This window comes from Heteronotia binoei, chromosome 10 (assembly GCF_032191835.1).
Source record: "Heteronotia binoei isolate CCM8104 ecotype False Entrance Well chromosome 10, APGP_CSIRO_Hbin_v1, whole genome shotgun sequence".
Classification (NCBI taxonomy): Eukaryota; Metazoa; Chordata; class Lepidosauria; order Squamata; family Gekkonidae; genus Heteronotia; species Heteronotia binoei.
Genome location: NC_083232.1, coordinates 539469 through 564401, shown reverse-complemented (window position 1 = coordinate 564401; position 24933 = coordinate 539469). Strand labels below are relative to the sequence as shown.

General features: G+C 56.4%; 2 protein-coding genes across 4 annotated transcripts in view; both read left to right on the top strand.

The window, feature by feature from the left end:
* The window catches only part of KCNH2 (potassium voltage-gated channel subfamily H member 2), an 82682-nt gene extending 60412 nt beyond the window's left edge, over nucleotides 1-22270 (top strand). The window contains exons 6-15 of the mRNA XM_060247970.1: nucleotides 3692-4117; nucleotides 4902-5289; nucleotides 8809-9008; nucleotides 9174-9426; nucleotides 10041-10234; nucleotides 10817-10916; nucleotides 15466-15720; nucleotides 18256-18442; nucleotides 19970-20159; nucleotides 22077-22270. Coding sequence (XP_060103953.1) covers nucleotides 3692-4117; nucleotides 4902-5289; nucleotides 8809-9008; nucleotides 9174-9426; nucleotides 10041-10234; nucleotides 10817-10916; nucleotides 15466-15720; nucleotides 18256-18442; nucleotides 19970-20159; nucleotides 22077-22244 — 2361 coding nt within the window. The 3' untranslated portion in view covers nucleotides 22245-22270. The remainder of the gene's footprint in view (nucleotides 1-3691; nucleotides 4118-4901; nucleotides 5290-8808; nucleotides 9009-9173; nucleotides 9427-10040; nucleotides 10235-10816; nucleotides 10917-15465; nucleotides 15721-18255; nucleotides 18443-19969; nucleotides 20160-22076) is intronic.
* LOC132578050 (arf-GAP with GTPase, ANK repeat and PH domain-containing protein 3-like) overlaps nucleotides 1-24933 on the top strand; it is a 403463-nt gene that overhangs the window by 146933 nt on the left and 231597 nt on the right. The gene's annotated exons all lie outside the window — the stretch shown is intronic.

Sequence of the window (24933 nt, the reverse complement as noted above, 5' to 3'; positions counted from 1 at the left end):
TGGAGGCGCTGACATGTGAGGGGTGGCCTCTCTTCGGGGGTGGCTGAGCAGGGCACAATGGCACCCCGGCCAGCTGCCACGAGTCATTCCCTGTGCTGGGGCAGGCACAGCGGCCCTTGTTGCCTGCCCCACCCTCCGCCCCCTCTTCTATTTATAACCCTCTGCCCATCCAGCGTGCAGAACATCTAATTCCTCCTGGCGCTGCAAGAGGTGGCAGCTGTGGGGAGAGGGGGGTGCCATGGGGGGATCTCTGCAGAGCCCGAGAGAGAGAGAGAGAGAGAGAGAGAGAGAGAGAGCGTGTGTGTTCTGGGCAGAGCTGCTCCCTGGGGAGAGGCTTCATTTCAGGGGCCCCACTGCTCTGAAGAGGGGGAAGGCAGGTCTTGCCTGGCAGGGAGGGGCGGGGGATGTCTCCAGAATCTGGTGTGGTTATTAAGAGCATTTCCCCAGACAGCCTGGATCTCTTCAGACACACCAGGCAGGGAAGGAAGGCATTCCCGGAATCCGGGTTGGCTACTTGCATCGTGGCTGACTTGGCCCCAGCGGGAGCTGGTCCTTCTGGGGGTCGCAACTAGGATGAGCAGCCTCTGGAAGGCCTCCCAAAGTTACAGCTGCTCTCAGGCGAGAGAGGTCAGCCCTGTGGGAGGAATCAGCTGCCGGGAAGGCCGGACTCTCCCACCCCTCCCCACCCCTCCCCTCCCCCCTCCCCTGAACCACCGGTTCTGCTGTCCCCAGGCCCAGCTGTAGGGGCCCAAATCAAGCCTCATAACATCATCAAGAAGCGACGTGCACAAAAAAGAACCATCTATGATGTCAGGGCTGGAAGAGCCAGAGAGAGAGACAGAGAGGTGTCGGAGAGAGAGAGAGACAGAGAGAGGTGTGTGGGGTGGGGGAGAGAGAGAGAGGTGTCAGAGAGAGGGAGAGAGAGAGAGATAGAAGTGTCAGAGAGACAGAGAGAGAGGTGTCAGAGAGACAGAGATAGAGGTGTCGGAGAGAGAGAGACAGAGAGAGAGGTGTCGAGGGGAGAGAGAGACAGAGAGAGAGGTGACAGAGAGACAGGGAGAGGTGTGGGGTGGGGGAGAGAGACAGAGGTGTCAGAGAGAGAGGTGTCGGAGAGACAGAGATGGAGATGATAGAGAGACAGAGAGAGAGGAGCCGGAGAGACAGAGATAGAGGTGTCGGAGAGAGAGACAGAGAGAGAGGTGTCGGAGAGACAGAGAGGTGTCAAAGAGACAGAGATAGAAGTGTCAGAGAGAGACAGAGATAGAGGTGTCAGAGAGAGATACACAGAGAGAGGTGTCGGAGAGAGAGAGAAAGAGAGAGAGGTGTCGAAGACAGAGACAGGGAGAGGTGTGTGGGGTGGGGGAGAGAGACAGAGGTGTCAGAGAGAGAGAGATAGAGAGAGAGGTGTCGGAGAGAGAGAGACGGAGATGGAGGTGTCAGAGAGAGAGAGAGAGAGAGAGTTGGGTGGGGTGGGGGAGAGAGACAGTGTCAGGGAGAGATAAACAGGGAGAGAGGTGTCGGAGAGGGAGACAGAGATAGAGGTGTCAGAGAGATAGAGATAGAGGTGTCAGAGAGAGACAGACACAGAGAGAGGTGTCGGAGAGAGAGAGACAGAGAGAGAGGTGTCGGAGACAGAGACAGGGAGAGGTGTGTGGGGTGGGGGAGAGAGACAGAGGTGTCAGAGAGAGAGAGATAGAGAGAGAGGTGTCGGAGAGAGAGAGAGACGGAGATGGAGGTGTCACAGAGAGAGAGACAGAGAGGTGGGTGGGGTGGGGGAGAGAGACAGTGTCAGGGAGAGATAAACAGGGAGAGAGGTGTCGGAGAGGGAGACAGAGATAGAGGTGTCAGAGAGATAGAGATAGAGGTGTCAGAGAGAGACAGACACAGAGAGAGGTGTTGGAGAGAGAGAGACAGAGAGAGGTGTCATCAGGTCATAGATGGTTCTGTTTTGAGTATTTGTTACTTTGATGATTTTAGGAGGCTTCGTGGGCCCCTACAAGGTTCCTCACCCGCCAGCTTCTGCTGGAATGGATTGCGTTGTTCCTTCTGGTGCGGAGGGGGGGGGGACTTCCTCTTTTCTTCCCCTTCTAGCTGAGCCCTGCCGTACAAAACAGGGGCTGGGGCCACTCGGTGCCCATCTTGGGGCAAGCAGCCTGGGGAGGTTGAGGTGACCCTCCTTGGCCTCTGTGTCCCCTGGCCTGGCAGTTGGGGCTGGTCTTGGGAGCGTGAGCTGAAGCCCGGCTCAGCTGGTCTGCCGGTTGGAGGAAGGGGTGGGAGCAGCTGATGCCCACGGCGGTGTCGTCCTCATGCTCATGCTCGGCCACACAGCTGCTGCTCTGAGGATTGCTTTCCTGCTGGGCTGGGCATGCATTGCACAGCTGCCTGGGCAGGGGGGTGGGGCTGGGCAGCAGCGCCTGCTGAATGGCATCTCTCTCAGCTTGGAGTGGTGGTTATTGTGGAGGACTCTCATCTGGTTCCCCACTCCTCTTCCTCCACATGCAGCCAGCTGGGTGATCTTGGGCCATCACGGTTCTCACAGAGCTCTCTCAGCCCCACCTCCCTCACAGGTGTGGAGAGAGAAAGGGAAGGGGATGGAAGCAGGGTATAAAAACCCACCCCTTCCTTCTTCCCTGCCCCCCCCCCCCAGGAGCATGGGCCCAGCCTGCAAGCCCTTGTCTGGATCTTCCTGGGCCCCCTTCTCTTTCCCCCTGGAAATTCATCCCGAGGAATCTCCCCTACCCCCCTGCTTGCCTTCGACACCTGCCTTTGCCTGTGGGGGGGGGGGCAGGCCGAGGGAGGGAAGTCCGTTCTCAAGGGGCAGGGCGGGGGTGTCCTGAGGGTTTGCTTGCAGAAGGGCCTCTGGGGGGCTCGGATCTGTGGGGCATTTAATACCCACGGTGGAGAAAGGGGGGGAGGGTGCTCGGTCACTGCCCTGGGGCTCTCCGTTGGTGGGGCTGGGGAGATGGGTCGCACTGGGGCAGGCCCAGGGGCTGGAAGGGAGCAGGGCTTGGGGGGTGGGGAGGGGACAGGCCTGTCTCTGACTCTCAACATGGCCCCACCCTTGCTTCCGTCCATCCAGAGGCTGGGGGGGGGACTGGCCAGGCAGCTCCTTCCACAAACCTGAGCAGAGCCCAGGGAAATCCTCAACCCCCCCCCCCTCGGGAAGAACCGCGGGCAGCTTTGCTGGGCATTATGGGGGGGGGCAGGATGTACACAGTTTGTGCCCCATGTGGTTGCTCCAGAGGGGCAGATGAGCCATCAGGCCGCTGGGAAAGTCCTGAGGGGCCAGTGGCCACAGGCCCTGTCTGTGTGTGTGTGTGAGAGAGAGAGTTTTTGCCTCCCCGTTCACTCCAGCTGCAAGCCAGTCTCTTCCAATCTGCAGAGTCCCCTGATTTCCACCATGTGGATTCTTCCTGGGACGGCCCAGAAGTGGGGGAGAGAAGGCTGCCAGGGGGCCACGACCTCCTCCAGCAGAGCCAGGGGGACTCTGCAGGTTCCCTTTTCAGAGCAAATCTCAGTGAAGCCCTTCTGTGTCTCCGGCATCAGAAGAGCTCGGGAGGGGCCGAACCAGGCTGTCCTGCCCTGAGTTGTGAGGAGGCGTCTCCGAGGGCCGAGTGTGGCTCTGCCACGCCCCCCCCCCCCGCACCACCCGGGGCTGATGGTTGCGGACGCCTCCTCTCCTTGCCGGCAGGTGCTGTCTCTGGGCGCCGACGTCCTCCCGGAATACAAGCTGCAGGCCCCCCGCATCCACCGATGGACGATTCTCCATTACAGCCCCTTCAAGGCGGTGTGGGACTGGCTGATCCTGCTGCTGGTGATCTACACGGCCATCTTCACCCCCTACTCGGCCGCCTTCCTGCTCAACGACGGGGACGAGGTCCAGCGGAGGGCCTGTGGCTACTCCTGCAGCCCCCTCAACGTGGTGGACCTCATTGTGGACATCATGTTCATCATCGACATCCTCATCAACTTCCGGACCACCTACGTCAACTCCAACGAGGAAGTGGTCAGCCACCCGGCCAAGATCGCCATCCACTACTTCAAGGGCTGGTTCCTCATCGACATGGTGGCCGCCATCCCCTTTGACCTGCTGATTTTTGGCTCTGGATCGGAGGAGGTAGGCCCCCCCTGCCATTCCCCCCCAGCCCAGCTGCTTCTGGCCGCAGGAGGTGAGGGCACTGGAGGCCCAGTTTCTGGCCCCCCTTTTGACCCCAGACAGAGGCCTGCAGGTGGCCTTTCACCTCCTCTTCCTGGGGCTGGCAGCATGTGGCCCCCTTGGGCAAGGCGAGCAGCCTTCTGGTGGGGGGAGGGAGGCTGGGGTCTTTGTGCCCCCAAGGAGTGGGGACAGGCTTCCTTCCTGACTGGGCCTGTGCAACGCTGTCCAGAAGAGCCCGGTGTTACTCAGGGTGCCTGAGGGGAGTGGAAGCAGCCTGTGTCCCAGGGGCTCTTCCTGACTCCAGAGGGAGAAAGGGGCCAGCAAGGCAGACCTCACCTCAGACTGGGATGGTGTCCTTGGGATGGAGACGGGGGTCCTCTGAGTGGTGCCCACGTGGGCCATGGGGCCTGCCAGCATCTTCCCCAATGCCTGGCAAGTGCTTTCAGAAACTGGGTGGGGCCAGGTGGGGCTTGTCTCAGCCAGGCTTCCTATTGGCCATGCAGATTTCTTAAAATACTGCTTAGGCAGCAGCTGCCACCCCAACATGAGGATCTTTGCTGTGTAATGGAAGATCAGCTGCAGCAGCCATTTTGTGGCTGGCTCCGCCTCTTGTGGCAGCCATTTTGTGGCTGGCTCCGCCTCTTGTGGCAGTGCCCACCCCCCTGGGCCACGATTCCAGTAGCGCTGGCAGGCTCAAAAGGGGCTGGGGAGTCTCACCAGCCTGCCCCCACTCCGCTCTCCACAGACCACCACTCTGATCGGACTGCTGAAGACGGCGCGGCTGCTGAGACTGGTGCGCGTGGCCCGCAAGCTGGACCGCTACTCGGAGTACGGGGCGGCCGTCCTCTTCCTGCTGATGTGCACCTTTGCCCTGATCGCCCACTGGCTGGCCTGCATCTGGTACGCCATCGGGAACGTGGAGGGGGATACCATCGGCTGGCTCCACTCCCTGGGCGACCAGATCGGCAAGCCCTTCAACGACACCAACCCCCACCACGGGCCCTCCATCAAGGACAAGTACGTCACCGCCCTCTACTTCACCTTCAGCAGCCTCACCAGCGTTGGCTTCGGGAACGTCTCCCCCAACACCAACCCGGAGAAGATCTTCTCCATCTGCGTCATGCTCATTGGCTGTGAGTGTGTGGGGCTGGGGGCTGGGCCTACCTGGAGACTTGTCCCCCCACCAGTCTCCCACACACTGGAGTGGGCGGGGCAGAGGGGGCATGGCTTTGGGTGGAGGCGGATGTCCTTCAGGGTGAGGCTTCGAGCACAGAGCTACTATGCATGAAGAGCAGTCGTAGACACTGATCAGAGCCCAGGAGGCTGTCCCAAGTCTTTCTGCTGTGGTTAGGGTTTGTAGAATCTTTCGGGCTCAAGTGCCGTGTTCTACTGGAGAAAGTTTTTCTTCCAGACGTTTCGTTCTCGGCTGCAGAGAACATCCTCAGTGGCGTTGCAGCTGGAGCAGACGCTCTGACCTTCTTGGCTTCTGTGCATTGAGTGAGGCCAGGGCTGCTGGAGAACTGCTATTTCTAGGCTGGAGGGGGTGTGGTGAAAGGGCAATTGGTTTGTGGATGTGCCCATTTCTGCAGTGAGTTCTGCTTGCCCCGGAGTGAGCAGACAGCCTCTTCATCATCCTCCCCGCTCCCCACACAACCAGTAGGCTGATCTCTGGCAGGAGCGAGCATGCCACCATGCCTGTGCATGCCCCTTAACTGAGCTCCAATTTCCAGTGGGAAGGAGTTCCACTGGTGCTGCCCAGGCAGTGGCTCAGTGGTAGAGCATCTGCTTGGTAAGCAGGAGGTCCCAGGTTCAATCCCTGGCATCTCCAAATACAAAGGGTCCAGGGAAGGAGGCGTGAAAAACCTCAACTTGAGACCCTGGAGAGCCGCTGCCAGTCTGAGTAGACAAGATTGACTTTGATGGACCAAAGAGGGTCTGATTCAGTATAAAGCAGCTTCATATGTTCACATTTTGGGGAGGGATGGTGGCTCAGTGGCAGAGCATCTGCTTAGTAAGCAGAAGGTCCCAGGTTCAATCCCCGGCATCTCCAACTAAAAAGGGTTCAGACAAGTAGGCATGAAAAACCTCAGCTGGAGACCCTGGAGAGCCGCTGCCAGTCTGAGTAGACAAGACTGACTTTGATGGACTGAGGGGGGTTTGATTCAGCAGAAGGCAGCTTCATAGGTTCATATGTAGGCTTCTGCTGTTCCAGCCTTTCCATGTGCTGATCCTCAGGAAGAGCACTTTGGGTGGGTTGAAGCAGAGGAGCTGGGCAGGACACACAGAACCACCTGTCTGTCCACCCCAGGCTCCTTCTCCCCGCCCCCCTGGCCCCGGGAGCTTCTGCCGTCCCTGGTTGAGGCCATTTGGAAGTTAGGTAGGAAGGACAGGGCTGGCCCAAGACGGTCGGGCACCCTCGGCAAGTCTAACTTCTGGTCCCCACCCCCGCCAAGTCACAAGGACGGCACCCAGTTCAGCTCCCCCAGAAGGCTGGCGCCCCAGACAATCACTAGTTTGCAGAACTGACCCTCAGGAAGGATTATGATGTGCAGGAGATGAATGCAACAAGGAAATGATGTTGTAACGAGACACTAAACACTGTGCTTATAACTTGTTCTATTTAATTGAAATGTACAAAGTTCCCAATAATCACTATACAAAGAATTCACAATACTCACAGTACAAAAATGTAAACGAGTCATCAAAAGTCATAAACATCCAAGAAGAAATTCAAAGTCACAATTCATAAATCCAACGGAATCAACGTATAGTCTCTTATGCCATTACTGAAAGCTTGGATTAATTTGAGTTCTAAAATGTATAATGGAGCTCATGTGGAAATAATTGTTCTTGTGGGATATACGGACAGGCCTTGGGAAGTGTGTTATATAATATTCTGGAATAATCAACATGCTACTTGAAAAGTGGTTCACTGAAAAAGAGGCCTGAAACAAGACCGGCATTACCCGGATTTCTTGTGTGGCTGCCATTGACAGACATTCTGATGTGACATCCTAGAATCACAGAGTTGGAAGGGACCTTCAGGGTCATCTAGTCCTGCCCCCTGCACCAGACAGGGAATTCACAAGTACTCCCCCTACACACATACCCAGAGTCCCCTGCTCCAAGTCCAGAGTGGTGACCAGCATTTCCCTGGGGGTGTCAGAAAGGGCCACCCTTCCTGCCCCCACCTCTCAAGATCTGCCTTGCTCTTTATGATACGTTGAGGTCTCCTGAGGATAACTGATCCTGTTGGGCTTATGAATTGTGACTTTGAATTTCTTCTTGGACGCTGATGAAGTTTTGATGTCTTGTGAACATTTTTGTGACTATTGTGAATGATTTATAGCGCATTATTTGGAACTTTCACATGTCAGTTAATAGCACAGTTATAAGCATGGTCTTCAGCTTCCCATCACAAGCAGTGTTCTCTATAAGCTGAATGAGTGTGAGCTAGACAGTTTGGTGTAGTGGTAAAGTGCATGGACTCTTTTCTGGGAGAACCGGGTTTACTTCCCCCCTCCTCCACTTGCAGCTGCTGGCATGGTCTTGGGTCAGCCAGAGCTCTGGCAGAGGTTGTCCTTGAAAGGGCAGCTGCTGTGAGAGTCCTCTTGGCCCCACCCACCTCACAGGGTGTCTTTTGTGGGGGAGGAAGGGAAAGGAGACTGTGAGCCCCTCTGAGACTCTTTGGAGTGGAGGGCGGGATATAAATCCAGTATCTTCATCTACCTCACAGGGTGTCTGTTGTGGGGGAGGAAGGGAAAGGAGACTGTGAGCCACTCTGAGACTCTTCAGGGTGGAGGGCGGAATATAAATCCAATATCTTCTTCTTCATAGACATACATTGATTATGTTCTCTTTGTTTTTGAATGTACACAATTTACACAAAATCTCACAGGGCGTCTGTTGTAGGGGAGAAGGTATGGGAGATTGTGAGCTGCTCTGAGACCCTGTCCTTGAAAGGGCAGCTGCTGTGAGAGCCCCCTCGGCCCCACCCACCTCACAGGGTGTTTGTTGTGGGGGGAGAAGACACAGGAGATTGTAAGCCGCTCTGAGACCCTGTCCTTGAAAGGGCAGCTGCTGTGAGAGCCCCCTCAGCCCCACCCACCTCACAGGGTGTCTGTTGTGGGGGGAGAAGATATAGGAGATTGTAAGCCGCTCTGAGACCCTGTCCTTGAAAGGGCAGCTGCTGTGAGAGCCCCCTCGGCCCCACCCACCTCACAGGGTGTTTGTTGTGGGGGGAGAAGGTATGGGAGATTGTAAGCCGCTCTGAGACCCTGTCCTTGAAAGGGCAGCTGCTGTGAGAGTCCTCTCAGCCCCACCCACCTCACAGGGTCTCTGTTGTGGGGGGAGAAGACATAGGAGATTGTAAGCCGCTCTGAGACACTGATTCAGAGAGAAGGGCGGGGTATAAATCTGCAGTTCTTCTTCTTCTCACAGTTTTTTAGCCTCTGGCTCACACATTCTTGCCGTAGCTCAGGAAGAATGGCCGCAGAGTAAGTGAATTGATGCAGGAGCTCCCAGTATGAGTGGCTGTGGGATTTCTGCTGGCAAGACTCCGCAGCTGAGAGGGAGTGCCGTTCCCTGTTTGAGGCCAGTCTGGGCCTTTCTCCCCCACCCCGGCTGAGCACCCTTCCCCCTCTCTGCTCCAGCGCTGATGTACGCCAGCATCTTTGGGAACGTCTCGGCCATCATCCAGCGGCTATACTCGGGGACGGCCCGCTACCACACCCAGATGCTGCGAGTGCGAGAGTTCATCCGCTTCCACCAGATCCCCAACCCCCTACGGCAGCGCCTGGAGGAGTATTTCCAGCACGCCTGGTCCTACACCAACGGCATCGACATGAACGCTGTGAGCAGAAGGCGGGGCCCGGAGGCCCCCTGTGTCCCCCCCCTGCAGTGGGTCAGGCCTCTCTTTAGGGGTCCCTTGGGTGGCCTGGGAAGGGCCGGGGAGGCTTCCTGGGCCCTCCTCTGCCAGGCTGCTCAGGCCCTCCCTCCTCCCTCCTCCTCCGCCCAGGTGCTGAAGGGCTTCCCGGAGTGCCTGCAAGCCGACATCTGCCTGCACCTCAACCGCAGCCTGCTGCAGAACTGCAAGCCTTTCAAGGGGGCCACCAAGGGCTGCCTGCGGGCCCTGGCCATGAAGTTCAAGACCACCCACGCCCCCCCGGGGGACACCCTGGTGCACGCGGGCGACGTCCTCACCGCCCTCTACTTCATCTCCCGCGGCTCCATCGAGATCCTGCGCGGGGATGTGGTGGTGGCCATCCTCGGTAAGGGGGGGGGGGGACGCACCCAGGAGGCTCAGCCCTTCCTTCTTGCAGAGCAGTGGGGGCTTCTAGCATGCCGTGGGGCTGCACAGGCTCCCCCTTGGTCTGCTTGCGAGGGCCTTTGAGGCGTCTGGCAGGATGGGGGGCTGGGTGTGGGCCTGGGTTGCTGTCGATTTTAACTTCTCCTCCTCTTATTCTGTGCAGTCCACCCCCCCCCCCCCGGAGATATCAGAACTGTCTTGTGGGAGGGGGACAGCCTGGCTTCCCCTTGGGGCTCACCCCCAGCCCCCTCCCCTGCCAGGGCGAGACCTAGGATCACCCAGCCGTGAAGCTCACCCCCCTGCCTGCCCCATGGGGTTGGGAGGCCCTCGTGTGCCGCCTGAACTCCTGGAGGAAGGAGGGGCTGAGGACCCTAGATGGGGGGAACGGGGGTGGGGAGGTGGAACGTGACTGCATCAGCCAGTACGTGAGGGGGGGCTGCATTGAGCCCAGAAATGTGCCTTCTCTGCTTCTTCCAAGGCTGATCTGCCACCCTTCTCTGGGTGAGTGAGCCCTCCAGTGGGAAACTGTTCCCTCACCCTTTGTTTAACTGCCTCCTCTCTCCACGCCCCCCCCAGGGAAAAACGACATCTTTGGGGAGCCTCTCAACCTGTACGCGCGCCCTGGGAAGTCCAACGCAGATGTGCGAGCCCTGACCTACTGTGATCTGCACAAGATTCACCGGGAAGACCTGCTGGAGGTGCTGGACATGTACCCAGAGTTCTCCGACCACTTCTGGTCCAACTTGGAGATCACCTTCAATCTGCGAGATGTGAGTTCTGATCCACCCAGTGGCCTGCAGAGCAGCTCAGGAGAGAGGGGGTGGTTCCACGGGCCCTCAGAGCCTGTAGCTGGACTAGGGAGGGACTTGGGGAGGGACGGTGGCTCAGTGGTAGAGCATCTGCTTGGGAAGCAGAAGGTCCCAGGTTCAATCCCTGGCATCTCCAACTCGAAAGGGTCCAGGCAAATAGGCATGAAAAACCTCAGCTTGAGACCCTGGAGAGCCGTTGCCCGTCTGAGTAGACAGTTCTGGAGGGAGGGATGGTGGCTCAGTGGCAGAGTATCTGCTTGGGAAGCAGAAGGTCCCAGGTTCAATCCCTGGCATCTCCCCTAAAAAGGGTCCAGGCAAATAGGTGTGAAAAACCTCAGCTGGAGACCCTGAAGAGCCGCTGTCAGTCTGAGTAGACAACAATGACTTTGATGGACCGAGGGTCTGATTCAGTATAAGGCAGCCTCATAGGTCCATATAGGGGAAGGCCACACTTAGCCAGCCCCATGACCTTCCCAGATGCTGGTCCTTCTCCACTCCCTGCGACTTCAGCCCCAGCTCCACGAGCTTCTCTTGTGCTTGCAGACGAACATGATCCCAGGCTCCCCGGGCAGCGAGGAGATCAATGGAGGCTTCAACCGGCTGCGCCGACGCAAACTCTCCTTCCGCCGACGCACTGAGAAAGGTGAGGGGGGTGCAGGGCCTGGTCCAGGAGGAGTCGGGCTGTGCGTCACACGTCCTCTTGCCAGGCAGGGTGCTCCTCAGGCACATTCCTTTGAGTCTGCAGCTAGGTGAGCCCAACTGGGCCCAGGAGATGCCCCCAGTAAGAGCACCCTGCCTTTCTGTGTCCATTTAAGGACTTAACTAACTGGAGAGTGAGCACTCCTGTCTTTCCATCCCATGCAAATGGAGGCTGGTCGCAGGGCCAAAAGGGAAGGGCATCTGGGGGGGTGTGGGGGGTGTAAAGTGCCATCAGGCTACTTGCTGACCTAAGGGAACCCCATGAACAAATGACGGCCTCTCACTAACAGTCTTGCTCTGGTCTTGCGATCTGAGGGCCTTTGTGGCTTCCTCCATTGAGTCCATCCATCTCTGGTTGGAATCATAGCATACTAGAATTGGATGGGACCTCCTGGGTCATCTGGTCCAGCCCCCTGCACAATGCAGGAAACTCACAAACCCCTCCCCCTACATTCACAAGATCTCCATTGCTGTCAAATGGCCATCTAGCCTCCGGTTGGGTCTAACTCTTTTCCTGCTGCCTCCCACTTTTCCTAGCATGATTAGGTTCCACCCCCCCCCCCCGGTGACTCTTGTCTTCACACAATCTATGGCAGCCTTGGTGTACTCGTTTTAGCTTCTCTGGAGAGTTCAGGCCTTGATTCGAGCGAGGACACACTTCTTTGCAGTCCACAGAGTCTGTAAAACTCTCCCCCAACACATTTCCAAAAACCCGCTTTCTTCATTGTCCAGCTTCGACACCCATCGGTAGTTAATGGGGAATTCTGTGACATGAATGAGAGGCCTTCCTGGCCCTCCAGCACCCTCCTCTCTGGCTGCCCTGCCCAGCCTCCCTCTCCTGCTGCTTTCCTGGCTGATGACGGAGCCGGGGAGTGTGTGTGTGTGTGTGTGTGTGTGTGTGTGTGTGTGCGCACGCGCAGGGCCATCAGGTCGTTCCAACTTCTGTCCACCCAATGAATTAACGTTCTCTGAAACGTCCCGTCATTTACATGGAGGGCCATGATGGCCTGTTGATCTCCTCTGTTCCTGCTTCCTTCAATAGAAAATCTTTCACCATTTTGATTTCTTCATCGTCACTCTTGAAGCGGTGCCATTCTGCCGTAGTCTCCACTTTGGCCTTCCTCAGGAGTCTTTTCAAGGTCACCTGATGTTGCTGCTGCCAAGTTTCACTCCACCTTCATCTAAATCTCATCTCACTTTCCTTATGATGCGTTCTGCATGCAGAGACAGGGCGATAGAAGCCATCCTTGTGCGACCCCTTGGCCACCTGGGAACTGTTCGGTTTCTCCATATTCTGTCCTAACAGGGGCCGCCTGTCCCAGTACAGGTTGTGCATCCAAACCGTCAGGTGTTGTGGCACAATTTCCTTTAAAGCTTTTCATGATCCACACAGTCAACAACTTTGCTATAATCTGCAAAACACAAGCTGTTTTTTTCTGGAATTCTCTCGGATGCTCCATTAACCACCATAAATTTGTAACAGGATCTCTAGGGCCTCTTCCTTTTCTGAATCCAGCTTGAACATCTGGTGTTTCTTGTTCCATATATGTCAAGTCTTGTTGTAAGAGTTTGAGCATCCCTTGACTTGTGTGTGAAATTAATGCAATAGTTTCTGCAATCTCCTTTTTTGTTGCTGGAATGGAGACTGAGAGTTTCCAGCCTGTGGGAGGCCATTGTTTCGTATTCCGTATTCATTGGCACGTTTGTGTTATGATTTTGGTGGACTCTTTCTCTGTGACTTCAAATAGCTCTGTTGATATCCCCTTTGCTCTTGGTGGTTTGTTTCTCCCAATTGCTCTCAGCGTGGCTCTCACTTGGCTTTTTAAAACTACAGGCTCTTTCAAAAGTTTCTTCATGGAAGGATTCTGTCATCCTTTTATCTCTTTTGTATGGTTCTTCAGTGTGTTGCTCCCCTCTTATTTTGCCCTGTTCTTTATTTTAATCAAGCTGTAGGTGAGACCCGGGAGAGAGAGAGCTGCTCTCTGTCTAAGTCGACAGTGCTGATCTTGATGGATTTGTGGTCTGGCTCAGCAGAAGGCAGCTTCTGGTGTTCATGTGTGATGCAGTTGAAGAAATGCTTATTCTTTGTCTGAATGTTGTGGCTGTTTGCTCACCTTATTGTGAAGCTTGCATTTGTTTTGCCGGAAACGGTGCTCCCTTCCTGGAAATCTTCCACTTTTTTGGAAGAAGCCTTTTGTGGTCTCAGTGCAGGGATCCTTTCAGACTTGGCGGGACCATTCCTGATTTGAAGGATCCATCCTGCCTGGGCCTCAGATTGTGCAGTTCCAAATAGTTTCCTGGCATCCTTGAGCAATTTGACTCCCTTTCTTCCCCCTTTTAACTGCCTTCTGAATGGTGCCCAAATTCCGGCAGAGGCCCCTCTTTTGAAAGTAAAAGTGATTCCAGTGAAATTAAAGGTTTTAGACTTTGGGGCATCATTGGTGTAGTGAGCCAGTTTGGTGTAGTGGGAGAATCGGGTTTGATTCCCCACTCCTCCACTTACAGCTGCCGGAATGGCCTTGGGTCAGCCATAGCTCTAATAGAGAGCCAGTTGGGTGTAGTGGTTAAGTGCGCAGACTCTGATCTGGGAGAACCGGGTTTGATTCCCCACTTTTCCACTTGCAGCTGCTGGGATGGCCTTGAGTCAGCCATAGCTCTAATAGAGACCCAGTTGGGTGTAGTGGTTAAGTGCGCAGACTCTTGTCTGGGAGAACCGGGTTTGATTCCCCACTTTTCCACTTGCAGCTGCTGGAATGGCCTTGGGTCAGCCATAGCTCTAATAGAGACCCAGTTGGGTGTAGTGGTTAAGCATGCAGACTCTTATCTGGGAGAATCGGGTTTGATTTCCCACTCCTCCACTTGCACCTGCTGGAATGGCCTTGGGTCAGCCATAGCTCTAATAGAGAGCCAGTTGGGTGTAGTGGTTAAGTGCGCAGACTCTTATCTGGGAGAACCGGGTTTGATTGCCCACTTTTCCACTTGCAGCTGCTGGGATGGCCTTGGGTCAGCCATAGCTCTAATAGAGACCCAGTTGGGTGTAGTGGTTAAGTGCGCAGACTCTTGTCTGGGAGAACCGGGTTTGATTCCCCACTTTTCCACTTGCAGCTGCTGGAATGGCCTTGGGTCAGCCATAGCTCTAATAGAGACCCAGTTGGGTGTAGTGGTTAAGTGCGCAGACTCTTATCTGGGAGAACTGGGTTTGATTCCCCACTCCTCCACTTGCAGCTGCTGGAATGGCCTTGGGTCAGCCATAGCTCTAATAGAGACCCAGTTTGGTGTAGTGGTTAAGCATGCAGACTCTTATCTGGGAGAATCGGGTTTGATTTCCCACTCCTCCACTTGCACCTGCTGGAATGGCCTTGGGTCAGCCATAGCTCCAATAGAGAGCCAGTTGGGTGTAGTGGTTAAGTGCGCAGACTCTTATCTGGGAGAACCGGGTTTGATTCCCCACTTTTCCACTTGCAGCTGCTGGAATGGCCTTGGGTCAGCCATAGCTCTAATAGAGAGCCAGTTGGGTGTCGTGGTTAAGTGTGCAGACTCTTATCTGGGAGAACGGGGTTTGATTCCCCACTCCTCCACTTGCACCTGCTGGAATGACCTTGGGTCAGCCATAGAGAGCCAGTTGGGTGTAGTGGTTAAGTGTGCGGACTCTTATCTGGGAGAACCGGGTTTGATTCCCCACTCCTCCACTTGCACCTGCTGGAATGACCTTGGGTCAGCCATAGCTCTCATAGGAGTTGTCCTTGAAAGAGCAGCTTCTGGGAGAGGTCTCTCAGCCCCACCTGCCTCACAAGGTGTCTGTTGTGGTGGGAGAAGATGTAGGTGATTGTAAGCCGCTCTGAGACTCCAATTCAGAGAGAAGGGCAGGGTATAAATCTGCAGTCTTCTTCTTCTTGGAGCTTCAAGCTTAATTTGCACAGCCCTCCGGAGGCTACAGAAAGTCCTGGGAGTTGCTGTGTGTGCCTGGCCTTGGAAGTGCCACCCCCACCCTAAGAGCAAGAGAGAGGCAGGGCAAGCTGGAGGGCTCCCCACCCATTAAATGTTCCAGCCTCATTCAGCTCCTTCTTGGCCCCTGGATAAGAGATGCTGTGGGGACTCTCCTTGGTCCTTTCCGTGGGTGATCGGGGGGGGGGGGGGGCTTTCATTGACGAGTCCCCTGGGAGAAGAGCTTCCTCGGTTCAGTCCAGCGGTCACTAGCCCCCTCCTCCTTGTAGGTATTCAGAAAACCCAAAGGAGTTCCCTGCTGGCTCCTGCTGGTGGTTTCCCCCTTGGCCAGCCCACCCCACCCCACCCCACCCGGACATGCCCAGAGGACTCCTCTTGGGCCCCCCGACTCTCCTCCCTCCTTTCCCTTCTGCAGGGGAGCAGCCTCTTCTGGTGCCCCCGGGGGGGGGGAGGTTGGGCTGCAGTTATGCGGGGGAGGCTGCTCAGCTTGCAGCCACAGCCCCTGCCCTGGATTCAGCCTGCCGCTGTGTCTCTCCCGTGTGCTGCAGATGAGGCAAATGCTGGAGAGTTGAAAGGCCAGCAGAGGGCCCTGCCCGTGGGCCAGAACTGCCCAGACGCTGCCCGTGGCCAGCCCAGGTGGGGCCCCTGCCTCAGCAGCTCCGTGGCATCCAGCCCCCCGTCAAGCGATGAGGAGGAGACCCCCATCTCGGCCCCCCAGGCCACAGAGCTCTCGCCCTTCCGCCCCACTGGGGGCCCCCTGATGGAGGAGCAGAGAGGCAAGGAGACGTGCAACCCTCTGCCAGGTAGGCACCTCCCAGGGAGGGAGGCCCAGGGGATCCCCCAATCAGAGCTGAGGGGGCAGGACACAGGGGCGGGTCTTGCGGCACCCAGGGCTATTGCAGGGCAGGGGGGGGGGAGAGTCAGCAGCAGGGGAACTCAGCACCTTATATGATGGAAGAGAGGCCCAGGTGCTCAGAAGGCAGAGAAGGGGGTGGGAGGGCTAGAAGCTCGGAAGGCAGCTGGCCCCAGTTTGGGTGGGTCAGAGGTGGGAGGCAGGGGCAGGAGGCTGAGCCCCGAATGCCGCTTCTGGCTGGACTCCCTTGGAGAAGGCCTCCTTCTCACTGGGTGTTATTTGGGATTCTGCTCTTCCACCCACTCCACTGGCTCTTCAGTTTCTTGGCAGTCAGTCTCTCTGGGCTCAGCTCTTCTGCTGCTCTGCTCTACTTCTGTTTTGGCTCAGTGGTGGAGCTGGGTCACTTTTGCCCACACCGCCCTTCGGTAATGAGGCTTCTCGAGGGGGGGTATGTGTGCTGTCATCATTGGAGTCACAGCCCCCCCCCACATACACACACACCTTTTAATAAACAGCATTAAACTAGCAACAGATCTCTAGATCATTGAAACAATCGGCTTAGCAGGTTCTCTAAATTCCCTGCTTTCATTTTAAAAACAAACTTAAGTCTTCTCTGAATTCCCAGCTAGACTCCCCCCAAAAACAAACCTCTCCCTCACAGAGGTATAAGGTAAGAGGCATATCTTCACCAGGGAAGGGGGCTAGAGACTCACAGTTTTTTTTTGAAAGCTGGGAATTCAGAGAACCTGCTAAGCCTGTTGTTACAACATTCTAGTGATATATTGGTATTTTAAAACATTTTTAAAGAAGAAAACCAAACCACTCGTCTTCGAGTTGGGAAGGAAGAAAGGGAGGGGTTTGACCAGGGGAGGCCAACCAGTGCAAAGTGGGGTAGAGGTGGGTGAGACAAAGAAAACCAACCCTGCATGTCAGGAAGAAGCCAAAGGTCCTGGCCTGAGTAGCCCAGCTGCAAGGCCAGCCTTGGAAGCCAAACAGGGTCAAGCCTGATCCCATCTGGGAAGGGAGGAGAGACATGTGAAATAACGAATAAAGAGATCCTTGGATGGGAGGCCTCCAAAGGAACGCCAGCAGTTGGGAGGGCAGGGCAGGAGTCCTTCAGTCACTTCTCTGAATAAGCTCCATGCCCCCAGAGGTCACCATGACTTCCAGGTGTGCACACGCACACACACACAAACATTAAAAAATACAAAAAAAAACAAAGAAGGAGGACAGAAATGCAGAGTGAAAACTAAAAGCACAAAAAAACATGCAAAACTCAGGATGAACCTAAGTAGCAGGGAGCCAGAACTGAGGGGGAAGAACCCCATAGTTTGAAAGGTGCCTCGCCAGGCCAAGAGTTTGCTGCCTAGGACCATTACCGGCACAGGGGCCACCCCTAAACCTGGCTGTGCTCTGCTTCCTCCTGAGGCCCTTCCGGGCTTCTGCACCCCCCAGCAGCCCCCCTCCCTGCCTCTGGGGGCTCGACCTCATGCCCTTCTCTGACTGAGAAATAGGTGAGTCCTCTAAGTGCCTTATGGAGCCCTGTGGTGCAGAGTGGCAAGCTGCAGTACTGCTCACGACCTGAGTTCGATCCCGGCAGAAGCTGGTTCAGGTAGTTGGTTCCAGGTTGACTCAGCCTTCCACCCTTCCGAGGTCGGTCAAATGAGTCCCCAGCTTACTGGGGGAGAAGTGCAGATGACTGGGGAAGGCAATGGCAAACCACCCCGTAAAAAGCCTGCTGCAAAAATGTTGTGAAAGCAACATCACCCCAGAGTGGGAAACGACTGGAGCTTGCACAGGGGACCTTTCCTTGACCTTTTGATAAGTGCCTGACTCAAAAATAGGGAGCTTCACAAGGCAAGGCAGAAATTGAGGACCTCCGTTCCCTGCCTTCCAGAGCCCTCTCGAACAGTCACTCAATAGGATGCGCCTGGGTGGCTAATTAAATTGTCCTTCTTGGATTGGCTGTATTAGGTCACTAACTCAGACTCTCCAAAGCCAGGCTTACAAGTTTCTCATACATCTGATTAGCAAGGATGCCCATCGTTGAGCTGAGCTGCAGCCTCCTTTCTGTCCTGGGCTGGGCATCCTCTCCCCTCTCTGGCACCCTTCGCACCTGGGTCCCAAGGCACCCCTCCCACCTACTGATGGGAAGTAGACTATTTCTGATGGACGGGAGGCCCCGCCTCCTGCAGCTCCCTGTCCTTCTCCTGGGCTCTTCTGTGTCTGGCTTCCAGAGTGCCTGTCTGGGGCCCCCCCTGAGCTTGGAGGAGGGGTCCGGCCACCTCTGGGGGGTGGGGTGGGAGGCCTTCTGAGCCAAGCCTGGACGCTCTTTCCCCATCTTCCTGACTTTGTCTGTGGCCCCTTTTCCCAAGGCCTCTGGAGCTGGGAGCCCTGAGATCCTGCCCCCCCCCCCCCAGGACAGGACAGGGCAGATGCCTAGTGTGTGTGGGGGGGGACTGACTCCTTCTCCTCTGCCCTTTAGGGGCCTTCTCTGGCGTGTCCAACATCTTCAGCTTCTGGGGCGAAAGCCGAGAGCGCCAGGAGCTGCCCCGCTGCCCCGTTCCTGCCCACACAACCCTCAACATCCCCCTGGTCAGCAGCACTGGGGGGCACCGCCGCCGCTGCGACCTGGAGAACCGCCTGGACCTGCTGCAGAAACAGCTCAACAGGTACGGGGGGCAGCAGTGGGGGGGGGTGCTTGCGCCAACAAGGGCTGTGACAGTGGTGGTGGTCTTCAGGAGAGCATTTCATGGGTTCCATCCATGAAGTCGTCACCTTCCCTTATAAGTTGGAGCACGGAGCGTGCCTCTAGTCCCTGTATCTTCCCCTCCAGTAAGGCTCCCAACGTACATTTGCTACAAGTGTAATTGCTGTTACCCTCAGGTAAAAATATGAACATGCCACAGACTTTGCATGTTGCTGCCTCTTCTCCTTCACCGGCCATGCTGCTGCAACCCATTTCAAATTTCAAATCCAATCCAAATGAGTTCCACTGCCAAACTGCCTCTGAAGACTTCTTGTGAGGAACTGTTCACCTTCCTACAGGGCCCTCTGGCCAGAATCCCAGGTCCAGAGCCTCTGGTGTGGAGGGGCCTTGCAATTTAAAGCCCCCACCTCTGACTCAACAGCCACAGCAACAGCAGAGGGTGGGGCCGGCAACCACCTCCAGGCAAATAGGCCCTTCTCTCTCAGCAGCAAACGAGGCGAAAAACCACTGTGAAGCAATTAGAAGCCCCTCTCCAGTAGGCTTCAAGCACTCACACTGCAACCCTCACACACTTCTCTCACACAGCAACCTCAGTGAATGCTCCCCCATGAGTTTAGAAGAAGCAAAATCCACTCACCTCACCAGCAATCCTGTCCCAGCTCCTTCCCCCAGCATGGCTGAGTCACTTCTGCCTGATCTTTGTCACCTGGAAGTAGATCCAGTGATCTCTGTCCCTTGGAGATCTGTTGTAATAGCAGGAGATCTCCAGCCAGCACCTGGAGGCTGTCAACCCTGGGGGATCAGCTGGAAGGTTGTTTGGGGAACGACCCAAGAGGGTCCTCTGAGTCCTTGGAGGAGAAGTCCAGGACCGTTCCTGTTCCTAGAGGATTCTGCTGTGAAACGGAGGTCTTGTGGGATTGGACCCTGAGAAACAGGGTGCCCACCAGGAAGCAGTCACAGACAACCTCAGCCAATCAGCTGCCGGCATTAATGCTGGGTGTGGGTTTACCCTCCTGTTTTCTTGTGGATGTGTATTGTTTAAAATACTTGGCTCCAATTTGTGTCCACTTGGCATTTCTGCTGTTTGCAATTGGCTCCCTAAAGGGAAGTGCTCGCACACCCATCCAGAACCTCCCTCCGCGATCTTTCAGGGTGTGGGTGTGAGTGTGGGTGACAGAGACTGACTGACTGACCAGGAGAGAATAAGATCTCCTGCTTTTCAGCGTTGTGACTGGTGAGGGTGCTGCAGAAGTGGCCTGAGTGTCCAGAGATGGCTGGCTGGAACTTGGCTGGATGAGACCAGTCAGGGTCCATCTGTCCTCTCACCCAGCAGCCAGCCCCTGACTCCTCCAGAGGAGGGCAGGGAGGCTCAGCAAGGTGGTTGGGGATGAAGAGGGACTGGAGTCTCCCAGAGGCAGGTGCCCCGTGGGTGGGTGGGCGTCCATCAAGGGCCCCGGACAGCCTCTCTTCCTCCCCTTCTTTCCTGCAGGTTGGAGGCGCGGCTGACAGCAGACGTGGGAGCCGTCATGCAGCTGCTGCAGCGCCAGGCTGTCCTGGTCCCCCCAGCTTATAGCGCCGTCTCATCTCCGCTGCCGCCCCCTGGCCCGGAGCCTGTCCCAGGAGAGGGCCCCCTTCCTGCCACCCCCATTCAAAGCCAGGCGCTCCACCCCCCTGCTTGGGTAAGTCATAGAATAATAGAAATTAGAATCCCAGAGTTGGAAGGGCCCACAGAGGCCATCTAGTCCAGCCCCCTGCTCAATTCAGGATCCTCCTAGAAGAGCATCCCTGACAAGGATGCAGACAAGCTGGGAGGGGTCCAGAGGAGGGCGACGAAGATGGTGAGGGCTCTGGAGACCAAGTCCTATGAGGAAAGGTTGAAGGAGCTGGGCCTGTTTAGCCTGGAGATGAGATGACTGAGAGGTGATAGCATCCCCATCCAAGTACTTTAAGGGCTGCCATATAGAGGATGGGGTGGAATTGTTTTCTGTGGCCCCAGAAGGGAGGACCAGAACCAGTGGGTTGAAATTAAATAAAGAGTTTCTGGCTCAACATTAGGAAGAACTTCTTGACCGTTAGAGCAGTTCCTCAGTGGAAGAGGCTTCCTCCTTGGGAGATGGTGGGTTCTCCTTCCTTGGAGGTTTTTAAACAGAGGCTAGATGGCCCTCTGACAGCAATGAAGAGCCTGTGAATTTAGGGGGAGGTATTTGTGAATTTCCTGCATTGTGCAGGGGGTTGGACTAGATTAACCTGGAGGTCCCTTCCAACTCTTTGATTCTATAATTTTAAGTCTTTGTCCAGTCACTGCTTCAAGGCTGACAGGAAGGGGTGTGGTTTTACTGGCTCCACCCACACCAGCACCAGCCCTCCCCCTCCCCATGTGTCACCGGAGAGCTTTTTCAGGCAAATCAAAATAACAGTGAACCGGTAATTGCATGTATTTAAAAAGTGCCTGAAAATGCTGGGGCTGGGGGAGTTGGGGGGGCTTTAGGGGTGAGAGCTTTGCAGAGGGCCCTTGTCCTGTAGGGGAGCAGCCACGCTGCCTGAGCTCCCAGCATCCCCGTGGGACCGCTCCAAGCTGCAGGAGGGCAGAACTGTGGCTCAGAAGCTGAGTTCTCAGAAGGTCCCAGGTTCAGTCCCCCGCAGCATCTCCAGTTGAAGGGACCAGGCCGGGGATGGTGGGAAAGACTTTTGCTTGAAAGCCAAGAGAGCAGCTGCCAGTTTGAGTTGGCAACACAGACCGTGATGGAGCCTGGGGGGGGGGGGGTCTGAATCAGTAGAAGGCCACTCCATGTGTGCATCTCGTCCAGCATCCGGGTGGCCAGAGTGGCCGTCCAAACATCCCTGAGAGGGACCTCTTCTTAGCATCTGCAGCTCTTTGTAAAGATCTCCCCAGGATGCCCCACTGGTTCTCCACTTGCACTCTGTGGCTGAATAGCATATTCTTAGCGGAGCCTGAGCAGGCTGAGAGCAAGGCTCTCAGGAAAGGGAACTCTTGGGGCTGCCGTGGGCCACACAGCAGCAGCAGTGAAAAAACCAACCCCCCTCCTCTTGGGGAATATTAGGAAAGGGGCTGAAGCTAAAACTGGAAACACTGTGATGTCCTTGCCCACATCTATGGCAAGGACTCCTTTGGAGGACTGCATGAGTTCTGATAGCCATATCTCAAAAAAGATATAACAATAACAACTGCAGGCAAGACGACTGAGGAGTTAAAAGATCTGTCCTATGAGGAAAGGCTGAACATTTTCAGTCTACAAAGAGGAAGGTGAATGGAGGACGTGGTAGAGGCTTATAAGATTATGAGTGGGGTGGAGAAAGTGGACAGAGAGAACCTTCTTCTTCTCCCATATAACCCCAGAACTTGTGAGTGCCGAATGGTGTTGAGGGCCAGTAGGGACAGGACAGGGCAGGACAGGCAGAAGGAAGCGTGTCTTGCTCACCGAGTCATGGGACTGTTGGGGGTGGCCCTGGGAGGGAATTGGGTGGGGGTGCCGAGAAGAGAAGAGCATCGATGGCTGGTGGCTGGCTAAGGAGAGCCTCCAATCTCAGAAGGCCACGGCTGCTCTGTGCTGACCTCGTGCCTCCTTCCTCAGCAGGTTCCCGCCTTCCCGGTGCCCTCGGTGTCTCCCGCCCATCCCGGCGACGTGGTGCTGTTGGTGGAGCCGTCTCCGGGTCTGCCTCGCCGCCTTTCGCTCCCAGGACAGCTGGCCTCCTCAGCCTCTTCCACAGACTTGCAGAGACACACCTCTGACCCTGGCAGCTAATGGAGCTGTGAGCCAGGCCCGGTCCAAAGGCCTCTCTTCCGGGGAGGTGGAACTGGCCCTCCTGTTGTGGACAGAGGGTGCTTCAAGCCCAAGGATGCTCCGGGCGTGGCAGGAGCAGGGGAGGGCCCTCAGCCCCAGTGTGTTAGCTGGCCTAACCGGGGCGGGGCTAACCAGGAGGACCGCCGGCTGACTGGCTGCTGCTTGCAGGACTCATGAATAATGATGAGGAAGGGTTAGGACACCCCGCCCCCCGCCTGTGACCCCAAACATATCACTCACAGCTGAGGGGTCCCGCAGTCGCCCACGGGGGGAGAGGGGGAAGAGCACAGGCTTGCCCCCTTGAAGCTCCTGAGCGCTTGGGACATGGGGGGCCTGTCTGAGCTCCCAGACCCAACCCGGCTGCCCTCGAGGGTCGGTTGACTCACCCACTGGGAGCCTGTGCCCTTGCGGGGGGGAGGTCCATGCTCATGTAACCCCCCACCCACCCTGGCCTCAGACGTCCCTCCTCTCCACCTGTGGGGCTGGTCATCCTGGGGGGGATGAGGGGGGTGCAGCAACCCCTCCTGTGGGCACCAGCTTGCTTGGAGGTGTCTCCCCCCCAGGGTGTTTGGTGGGTCATGACGGCAGCCGGAGAACAGGTGCCCAGAAGGGGCAGGGCACTGACTGGCACGGGATGCTGAGGGCATCACCAGGGCTGGTGGCCAGCCCCCGCCCATGAGGAATAGGAAAGGGCACTTCTCCAGCCCTTTTGTGGGTGAGGGTCTCTTCCCAGTTCCGTTGTGTGTCTCTGTTGTGTCTCCCCATATCCTGTGGGTATTTGTGTGTGTGTGTGCCCCTCCCCCGTCAGCAGCATGAACTGTTTCTGGCCCCACAACCTCTGCCCTACAGGCTGCCAGGCGGGGGGCAGGGTGGAATGCTTGCCCCGCTCCCAAATAAGGGATGGGGAGGGAAGCTCTGTCCCCCCCTCCCCACAAGAGCTGAAGGACAGGCTCTTGCCTGGCTTCTTTCCGTGGTTCCTCATGGTGAAACTGGGGGAGGGTCTTTTTACCATCACAGGGGTCCTTAGAACCCCTGTTCCTTTGCACACCGGTGGGGGGGGGCTCCAGTGAGCATGGACTCTGCCGGCCCCCGAGGCCTGGATGTACATGACAAAACCCATCCTCCCCCCCCCCCCCGCATGCTGTACTCAGCATTAGCAACTTAGCCCAATAAACTTTTAAGTCAGATGGGGCCTGTGGCTGTGTTTGTATCTACATGGGGGGGGCTGGCCCCCGGCCTGTCTGGCCCAAAGGGAGGGCAGGGTGTGGCCTGGATCCGGGCCCTGTCCTGCCTGGGAAGCCAGCGAGGCACATCGGCCATTAGAGGGAGGATTCTGGCAACCTTCCTTCTGTGTCTCAGACCTTGAGGAAAGGGACTGAAAAGACAACAGGCCAGAGGGGAAGACCCCTGTATGGATCATTTGGAAGCCCCCAGACAGTTCTGGTCACCCCCTCTCAAGAAGCGCACTGCAGAGCTGGATGAAGTACCAAGGAGGTCATCTGTATGAGCGCAGCTTTCCCAGGAGGCCACAGGGCTGGGTGTCAGCAGGGCAGGTTGCAGAGAACAACAAAAGTCCAGTCCCAGCCTCAGGGACTCCAGAGAGCAGGCTTAACAAAGTCCAGTTGAGGGTCAAGAAGTTCCAGGCAGCAAGTCCGGCCCAGGGTCAGGGGTTCCGGGAAAGCTGGTTGTCAGGTCCCATTCAAGGTTGCAGAGGTCCAGCAGCAGCACGGCTGGGGGCTCAGGAGCCAAGTGTACTTGTTGCACCACAAACTGCTGCTTCTCTGGCTGAATTTACAGCCGCGTCTTAAGGAGCTAAACTCCCAGTCATCCTGAAACTACTCACTCATCTCCTCAACTGACAACTGCCAATGGGCCTTGAGTCTAGCACTTCTCCTCCTCTCTTGTAACTGTAAACGTCTCGCGTTGCAAGGATGAGGGTGATCCAGGTGGGCTGGGAGGAGCTTCTGCAGACTTGCTTCCTGCTTCAGCTGCTGATCAGCCAGTCACCTGCTCTCTTGTTCTCCTCCTTCTGGCTCAGTCAGCTGCAGCTGGAGGCTCCATTACTGGCTGAGAGCTGGCTGCAGGCAGCTCTTCCTCTGAGGAATCCAGGCTGTCCTTGAGCACAGACTGACTGAGGGCAGCAAGCAAGAGGATTCAGGGGTTGGGGCACCTGCCCTGCAAGGAAAGGCCAATACAACTGGACAAGGCAGGACGTTCTCTGCAAATGGTGTCCGTGTTTCCTCAACCTGACTCTGTTTTTCTCACTGACAGAGGACAGCTGCTGAATGCTGAGGAGGTGCTTCCACCTCGCCCTCCCCAGACTTTTTTCCTGACCCTGAAAAAGCCCCCAGGGGCTTCATTTGACCTTTTGGTGCCACCACCCCCCAAGGGGGCAAATGCTGCTGCTCTGGGCCATTTGGGGCCAGGGGGCGGGAGACTAAAGCTCCTTCTCTCCAAGCCATGATCCCCATCCAAACCAGGCCCAGCATGCTTGGGAAATGCCATTCCCAGCAGGGCTCCCCAACATGCCCCCCAACATGCCCCCCTTGGTGCCTGTGGGCAGGATGTGCTTCAGGGAAGGTGGGAGGCTCACTCTGAAGGCAGAGCCAATCTGCATGTTTTGCCTCCCCCCCCCCGTAGTCTTTCTGTG